Below are 8,872 nucleotides of genomic sequence, written 5' to 3'. Positions count from 1 at the left end.
ATTTCTTTGTTTAAATATCTTTCAGTTGGCGTTGAACACATGCGTTAGCTTGGCAATTACATTATCACTCAGATTCTTGAACTGTTCTGCACAAGAGCGTCCTCCCCTTATGCTTTATTGCTTTTGTTGCTGCGATCGCCCGGGTCACTTCTGTAGTGAGGATTGTAAGGTTTCTCTATTTTTTAATAGTTGGTTCCACCATTGTCCTGTTGTCTTGAAACAGTTCCTTTGTATACTGTTCCCAAATTATTATGTTTTTTAGGGTCGATTTCTATTTCGTTGTTTCCGTTTTCTATCAAAGATACATGTTTGGGCTTCCACAGACCTGCGGCCTGTTTAATTGTTTCGTGTAGTTCTCTGTCCTTATGTTGTGCGTGCGGCTCCTCAATTTATTTGCACTTTCATTCATCCATTGCTCCTTTGAATTTTTGATCTGTTTGTTTATTTTTTTTTGTATTTGTAAATGACATACATAATTCAATAAAGCCAGTACCATGGCCTTAACAGGATTTTTATGAATTTCATTTCAATTTAAACTTCTATATGCCTCTAAAAAACACCATTAACTTGTTGATTAATACGTAAAACAACCAAAGTAGTGTAGCCCCTTGTTTTAAAAACGTGTAAATGCTTTTCCATGCTTCCTATTAGTGCTTGTTTCTGTTAAACTCAAAACAGTCTTAATCGTTTCTTATGAGTGTAAACTTCAGTATGACCTAAAGTCTAAGAAATAAGTTCACATTTTCTCTATATTTTTTTTTATCTGTACGTTCTAATTAAGGCTCAGTGACCCCTTAAGAAAAATGACACCAATTTTGAATAACCCTGTGTTTTGAAACTATTTGAGATCCTCGATCGGTCCAGAGATGTTAATAAATTAATGCAGAACTTTACCGTCAATATATAAATAAATTTTATTTCAGGTAGTATTAATTACAGATGGAAGTACTGGTGTGGGTTCTATGTCTTTGAAAGAGTCTCTAGCAACAATGAACCAAAGAAGCAATACAATACCCAGACCCTTTCCATTGCCGTTTCCATTCCCTGTAAAGCTGCACATTGTCTGTATTGCAGGAGCCAATGAGGCGAATGTAGTAAAATGTACGTTATTGTTTTTTCGGGCACTCGTAAATAAATACAGTGGATTGCTTTTAGCAAAGCCACTATTTCAAAAATTGATCGATGTCAGCGGATCTGAAGGTTCCATTCAAATTCCTGAAAATCTGCAGCATGAGGCCAATGTGACCACTCTTTTCCAAAAGTTGGCTGACGACATGTACACGTCCTTTAGAGGTATACTAAAATGTGGCAACTTGGCGTCACGAATAATACTGTCTCCAGCACCAATTGTAAGTACATACGATTATTTACTTAGTATAGACGCCGTCCTATTCAAATCCCTTCTAAAGCTCATTTAGAGAGTACCAGTAAAATTTTTCTTTATTTCTTAGAACTATTAGTTTTTCAATGACTAGTTTCAACATCACAAACAAACATTTACGGCAATTGCTTAAACTTAAGGCCCGTTCAGATTGTGACATCGATGTTGTAAGATCTAATTGCGTCACAGCTTTAAACATTCGATGTCATGGCACTAGGTGTTCACATTCACCAACACAGTGTCGCCACAGGCTCACGGATGTGTTAGAAGAAGTAATTATTTTGGAATTGAGGCAAAAATAAAAAATCTAGTGTGGATGAGGCAGTGGATTATGCGTAAAAACAAACTAGGGGCATCAGAAACTCTACTAAGGGAATTGCAATTTTCTCAACTTATATTTTAATTTTCTGTTTTTCGACGGGACGGTATCTGTATATCATATCAGTGTAGCTTTGGCTTATAAATTTTATTAGCACTTGAGCCAGTCATTGTCGATTTTTTTTTCTTTCCGTAATTTATTGCTATACGTGCAGCGAATAGATCTAATTTTAGCTGTTAACGCTTTCACGTTTTCAAAGTTTTTGTATATCCTTATAATCGGCAATTGATTTATCTCATAGACAAGTATGATTGGTAATATTCCAGAAACGTAATCAAATCAAAAAGGAGCAGGATTTAAAGGCCCATTTATAAACTTGACGTTGACGGTACTGTTGCCGTTTGCGGTGACGATTGCCGTTTGCGCTACAAAAGGCGATTTATAAACTTGCCGTTACCGTTCGCTGTCAGTCGTATTTTTACCCTAAAATATCGCCTGTTGTTATTGAATGTTTTGAATCAGCTGATTTGGTCCGACCAAATACTGAATTCGGATTGGTTGGTACGTCAGTACTACGGCTGTTTTACGAACGTTCACCGGCAAGAAATGAAATTGGTTCATATCGACCGGCACGGAACGCAAACGGTACCGGTGAAGGTAAACGGCAATGTCAAGTTTATAAATGGGCCTTAAAACCAAACCAAATGAAATCATAACGCCAAAGTTCGATAACGTTCAAGAAATGTCAAAATGTCACCGATACATCTGCAATTTTTTTTTATATGTGACACTAACATCAACCCACTATGACATTGAGGCAATTACATACCAATTCGTGACGTGACATTGGATGTCACGACATTAATGTCACCGTGTGAACGAGCTTTTACGGATATTTTCTACTTATTACATGTCTATAAAAATTTTTTTCGGTTTTTAAAGTATTATATCGTATACCAATGTATAACATCCACGAAGTTTATGTGATAGATACTTTACATAGCTTATAACGTATATTTGAGAAACGTACGCACTACGTATTATTAATGATAGGAAACTAGTAAAAGGAATAATTATCACCAAAATCACATAAAAAATCATATCTTTGGCAAGAATATTTGAGACCCTTGCCAATAAGCATTTGTTTCATTAACTTTAGGCCTGGGTAACACTGTGTTGAGTTGCTTTCGAGTTGCTGCCGCTCTCTGAGTTATCATTGGTTTCCAGTATTGTTATAACTCATTTTTTAAAGAGGATTAAACCGTTACGAGACCCGAGTCGGGAATCTTAGCATCTAATAAAAAAGAGGTCATCAACATTTCAACATTTTTTGAGTAACCTTTTACCACTTTGTCCAAACAACTAAAAAATAAAGTCACCCCATTATTTATATGTAACGTTTTCCGAACAACGGAACTGACTTACTGCGCCGAGTTACGCAGGTCTAATTAACATTAACATAATGTTGAAATACTTGTTGCTTTACGCGTAATATTTGTTACATATTTTAGGGGTATACCCATGTAACCGATTTCAGTGTAAGACCATATCATATATCGGATGTATTAGACGTGTACGGTTTTGTCCCAGTGGCTGATATCGGCTCTCCAATGGCCATAAGCCGTCATCTCATTCTGCCCACTAATTCCTCACGAACATCGGTAGCAAATCCGAATGAGGCTGATATTACTGATGATAATTCGGCGGACGAAACGACTACTCCGTCATTTTGTGTGTTGCTACACGGAGCTTTAAAAGTTGAAAATATGGCTGCATTGGTTACTGTTGGGCTCAACTGGTTTGGCTTCATCTATTCGTGGGCGGATTCCAAAAAAAAGAGCAATTTAATGATTACCATATTACCACCCGGATCCGATGTAATACCTTGGTAAGTTTACCTCATGACTACTATGTTCAATATATATTTTGATGATATTTCGATATTTAATTTAGGGATTTATGCCTGTAAAAATAAGTATTTTAAAATGATTAAATAACACTCAATCTCACAATCAATAGGCTCGGAGATTTAAACGATCTGGGAACTGCAGACATGTTTTCCCCAGATCAAGTGGGCAGTTTTCCAATAAGACCGTCTGAAAAGAGAAGTTACTCGCAGAATGGGGTCGTGTGGATTAGACAAGCAGGATTGCAATCTGATATTCAGAAAATCTTGCGCCATGCCAGAAAACTCCCAGACAAGACTCAACAGTTTTACAAAGCAAGTATTGTAAAGAGTGCACAGTTGTGCAATTTTAGAGAGTTTTAAGAATATGATACACAGTTTTGAGAATATAATACTTATGTTATAATATGCATAATGTATACAGGGTGTCCCACGAATAAGGCTGCTCGTAGCTCGCAAAATACAGTTTCAATAATTCCGAAATATTAGGACCTGCAAAAGCGGTTCTGCTTTATATGTATATACAGAGTTAGTTTTCTTCGATGACTAGTACGTGAATCTTGGAAACTACAGCAGATACCAAAAAGGTTAAATGGACAAAGAATTGCGGTTTTGAATGCTCGAACGAAACTAATTCGCGAGTTCAACTACCGTTGTCGAGTGACAGTTGAGACGTGTCAGACTAGTTTATTTATTGGAGTTGACGACATTTATAACATAAAACAATACTTACTTTTCGATCTGTTTCTATTTCTTTAAAAGCTTGCAAAAGTTGATTAGAACAAATCAAAACAAATCACAATCAGATGTAAACATTAATGTGACACCAATGTCAATAAAACAAGTGTCAAAATAACTTATAGTTATAATTTTAGCCTCCAGGGGCCGTCTGTACTTTTAAACTCGCGAACTAATCTGACAGGAAAACATTAAATGGAAAGTTTTAGAAAATTGCATTTCAAATAATTTTTATACCGTTTTTACAATAAATTTCTAACTTGAATTTTTTATTTAATGTTTTCCTGTCAGATTAATTTTGACGGAACTAGGAGTCATTTAAAAATCTGCCATTAATTAGTTTTGTTCACATCTGTAGTTTCCAAGATCCCTGTACTAGTCATAAAAAAAGACATCCTGTATAAAACAAGTTTTTTAAGTGGCCCAATCACAGATAAATAACCCCCTTTCCTTCTTTTAAAAAAATTCCCCCCTTTTATCCTCGGAATCCGCCGTGAGGCATTACATCGAGGTAATACGATTTGTTCCATGTACATTTGAGAGCCAAAGGTTGATCAAACTAGTTCCTCCAAGGTACTGTGGACGGAGCTGGTAAGAATGTCCTTGCTCGTTATAAGTTCGGCCTGCTTTCTACGGATTGTGTCGCACTTCTGCTGGTAACAAGTATGTCGGGTGTTTACGCTTGGGTATTTCGGGTCTCCCTCCTTCTCTGCCTTGATCTTCATTATCTCTGTAAACATACCCCTGATTGCGTCCCAGCATGCCTTGTTCTCCACCATGACCCCCCCTATGTTCTGAATAGTTTAGATTTAGCTTTTGGCAGGTTAGCTCCGCTTGTATCCTGGTCATCTCGAATCTTGCGCGCCTGAACAGGGTGTGTTCCGGCGTCTCCTGCTCACCACAGAACCAGCAGTTGTCGTTTGCTTGCTTCTTTATTCTTTTTAGGTAGCTCCCGAAGATCCCGTGGCCCGTCATAATTTGGGTGGTATAGTAGTCGACTTCCCCAAATTTGCGTTCTGACCAGGTAGACACGCTCTTTATGAAGACCTTTGTCCAGCCCTCATATCTGCTCCATCGGTCCTGTCAGGCCCTCATTGTTGCTTCCCTAGCATTGGTCTTTTGTTCGCTTCCAGATAGCTGCGACTCAGCCTACTACTACTACAGCACCAGCAGGTCGAAAGGTATCATCCCTGCGATTGCCTCTACAGCTGTTGTAGGCACTGTTCTGTAGGCCGACGTTATCATGATTGCGAGCCTCCTGTTGATGCCAGCAATAAGGTCTGAGTAGTGCTTGAATTTTAGGGTCAGATGCCACATTAGGACTCCGAACAAGGAGGCAGATCTTACGGTCCTGGCCAAAGTGCGTCTTTTGCTGGCTTTGGGTCCGCCCACTCTGGGCCTGAGTCTGTACAGGAGAGTTATCATTTTGTTTGCCTTTTCCGCCGTTTTCCTGATGTGGGTTCTCATTTTGACATTTCTGTCTATGGCGGCTCTCAGGTATTTTACGTGATCAGAGGTGGCGATGGATCTCTCTCCTGCTTCCAGGACGATGCTTGTGACCTTTCTTGGCGCTATCAGCAAGACGGACTCAGTTTTCTCCGGAGCTACCCTAATGTCAATGTCCTCTAGCGTTTCAGTTACTCGCCGGATTGCACTTACCGCTCTTTCTTGGACGATTTCCACGGTTTTTTCCGTGACGACCAGCGCTAGGTCGTCAGCATATGCGATCATCTCTATCCCCCGTCCAATGTCCGCCTTTAGAATTTGGTTGTAGAAGACATTCCACAGCTTGGGTCCCAGTATGAAGCCCTGCGGCACGCCGCATGTTACCGGGAATATCTCCCCATCCGTGGTGACTATCGCTCTATCCCACAGGTAGGACTTGACGATTTCAACGATGTACCTGGATATACCGCCATCCGACAGAGCCTGCAGTATTCCGTCCCAGGGGGCAGAGTTGAAAGCGTTTTGTACGTCCATTAGGATCATGATACAAATTCCCCTATGCTGGTACGCTTTTTCTTTGCTTTTGTCAGCTAGCTCCTTTATTTTTAGAAGAGCGCTGGTAGTTGACTTCCCCTTTGTAAAACCATATTGGTTTGTATGCTCCAGACCCTTTTCCCTCATTTCCTCTTCGAGTCTGTTTTTTAAAAGGGCTTCGAAGATATTCCTTACGTCGTTGATTAGGCACAGCGGTCTATAGGTAGTTAGCCCCTGCGGGTCTTTTGGGGGCTTTTCTATGAGTACTAGCCTGGCCCTTTTCCAGGCTGCCGGGAATTCTGCCTTCTGCAGGCACTCGTTTAGCACATTCAGGAACACCATCGGGGTTTCTCTAATGCACGCTATTAGGACCTTCGATGATATGCCGTCTGGGCCTGGAGCCTTTTTCTTCTTCCTTTCTTTCAGGATTGCGTACAATTCGTCAATACTGAAAGGGGGAGTCTCGTACCGCTTTTTGGGTCCCGCTTCTCTGGGCGTTAAGATATTTTTCGGAAATAATTTTTCTGTTTGTTGTTTGGTGGTCTGCTGATCCGGGTACTTTCTGTGCCTGAGGTTGAGTCTTTTGGTGACAATTTGATATGCCTTTCCCGAGATGTCCTTTTCCAGCTCTGCACATAGTTTCCTCCATTTGGTCTTTTGCTCAAATCGATTTCCTTTTTGAGAGCCGACTTGTTGCGTTTATGGTCCTCCGTGAGCTCATGGACTTGCTGGTCAGTTCTGTGTAGCACCTTAAGTTTCTCTGATATTTCACCATTTGCTTTGTCTTTAATGTCCGGATTTTCGTAGCACATGGTTCTCAGGAGTTCCTCGTCCGAGTATCCCTTTGCTACGCCTGTCAGTTAACCTTTGGATTTTGCCTTAATATGCTTTTCGTTTTTATTTCGGAGCTAGGGTCGAGGTTCCGTTCTACCTTTTCTTGTTGTTCCTTATTTCTGTGTAGACTATGGCTATCTTATTGCTCCTAGTTTCGGTCATGCTTACAACTCCCCTCGTGGCTGACACCACTTGCTGTGCGGTTTCTTTTATTTTACAATCTGTATCAAAAGCTTAAGTATTTTATATATGCTAAGTAGATTATGATTTTTGACAACTGCAGAGTATTTCGTCAGAACTGCATTGTTATAAAAAATGTAACTATTTCCAAAACCGTCAGAGATAGAGATGAAACATCATACAGAAAAAGTGTTTGCAAAAACTTAAATTCTCAGTATACTTAAGGCGAGCTATTTCAATTAAGCAGCTACAACTACGTCTGGTATAACCAAAGGTGTCACATTTTTTTCAAATTATCTTAGATGATATTAGAATATTTGAAACCACATATTTAGTGCACTGGAACACCCTGTATTTGCACACCTAAATCGCTCTAATTGAAAATTGTAATTATATTTCAGGAATTGAACAGGTTACGAAAAGCTGCTGTTACCTTAGGTTTTCATGAGTTATTAATTGGTTTGGCATTCATTTTTGAGCAAGAATGTATGCAGTTGCCCGGAACGGCTCACCCAGACTGTGCCCTACAATTGCATCACGCTGCAGATATGTTGCGAAAAACACAAAAGATGGACGTTAAATATGTATTGATGCCCCTACAAACTACGTATAATACATGATAGTTTGGGAATAGTTCGGAAAAGAAGATGCCTTATGATAGACATGTTTTTTAATGTAAAATGTAATTGTACATTTTTCATCTTATTTGTGGACGTTTGAGAAATGTTAACTTACACCCCTCAGAGTTGCTGTTTTGTTACCTGTATCATGTCTGAAATTATTGAAAATTGTTAGTTTTTAATGGTCCGATGGTTTCTGTTAATAAGTAATAGTTCGGCAATTTTTTTTGTATACCTGAATTTCAAAATGTTATTAGCAATTTTATCATTTTAATTTTACCTACTTAATATTTACAGATARGGAAAAGTAARCATAGACAAAGAACTATGGATAGATATTAAAATAGTACAAGCAATAKAAAGACATTATGTTTGCGMTGTGTGTATGAAAGTTGAGCGTGCGGAATGGTTTGCTTYRTCTTTATGCTTYTAGCCTCAGCGCAGATTTGTTGTTTTTTATTTTGGTCGCGCTGCTTTATCGCAAGACTTGCTGCGCAGTTTATACCCCCTCATCATATAATCAATCAGTATTGTTAAGTAAGAGATGGAAGTATGTATCGTGCAGATTAATGCGTCATTTTTCAAATAAAAAARAACAAAAACATGAYAATGTTTAATAGCAAACTAAGTAATTTTAAAAGCTCCAAAGGCAACAATTACAATCAWCAATAAAAAGTTTGTTTTAATAAACTGTTATTCCTGTSGCATTCCGTACCTTGGAAGGGAACCGTTGGAACGTCCTCCCCATAGTCGCGGTTTGTCCCCTTGTGACTCTACTTGGACGTATGAAGGAAGTGCTTGGATACCAGCGTTTTGACAACGTTCAAGCGATAGAGGAGATTATCGCTACGTGAACCTCCGAAGATCTACGTTGACGGAATTAAAAAAGCTCTCAATCGCCGAAAAAATTATTA

General features: G+C 39.0%; 2 protein-coding genes and 1 long non-coding RNA gene across 3 annotated transcripts in view; 1 reads left to right on the top strand and 2 right to left on the bottom strand.

Annotated features, from left to right (window-relative positions):
• Positions 1-8,648, top strand: part of LOC109543836 (integrator complex subunit 14) — a 20,305-nt gene extending 11,657 nt beyond the window's left edge. Inside the window, exons 3-7 of the mRNA XM_048667840.1 lie at positions 924-1,101; positions 1,156-1,349; positions 3,212-3,588; positions 3,720-3,921; positions 7,740-8,648. Coding sequence (XP_048523797.1) covers positions 924-1,101; positions 1,156-1,349; positions 3,212-3,588; positions 3,720-3,921; positions 7,740-7,958 — 1,170 coding nt within the window. The 3' untranslated portion in view covers positions 7,959-8,648. The remainder of the gene's footprint in view (positions 1-923; positions 1,102-1,155; positions 1,350-3,211; positions 3,589-3,719; positions 3,922-7,739) is intronic.
• LOC125504981 lies at positions 5,750-5,862 on the bottom strand (the record flags this gene model as incomplete). Its single annotated transcript, XM_048667842.1, is given in 1 exon segment — positions 5,750-5,862. A coding segment is annotated over 1 exon segment (62 nt), but the record flags the coding sequence as incomplete, so codon positions are not given.
• Positions 8,557-8,872, bottom strand: part of LOC125504982 — a 10,014-nt gene continuing 9,698 nt past the window's right edge. The window contains exon 2 of the long non-coding RNA XR_007281864.1: positions 8,557-8,824. This is a non-coding gene — a long non-coding RNA (uncharacterized LOC125504982). The remainder of the gene's footprint in view (positions 8,825-8,872) is intronic.

The sequence above is a fragment of the Dendroctonus ponderosae genome, unplaced genomic scaffold (genome assembly GCF_020466585.1).
Source record: "Dendroctonus ponderosae isolate FM_Combo_2020 unplaced genomic scaffold, Dpon_F_20191213v2 Dpon_F_20191213_6, whole genome shotgun sequence".
NCBI classification, from domain to species: domain Eukaryota; kingdom Metazoa; phylum Arthropoda; class Insecta; order Coleoptera; family Curculionidae; genus Dendroctonus; species Dendroctonus ponderosae.
The sequence above is the reverse complement of the archived record's forward strand: the minus strand, read 5'-3'. Positions and strand labels throughout refer to the sequence as shown.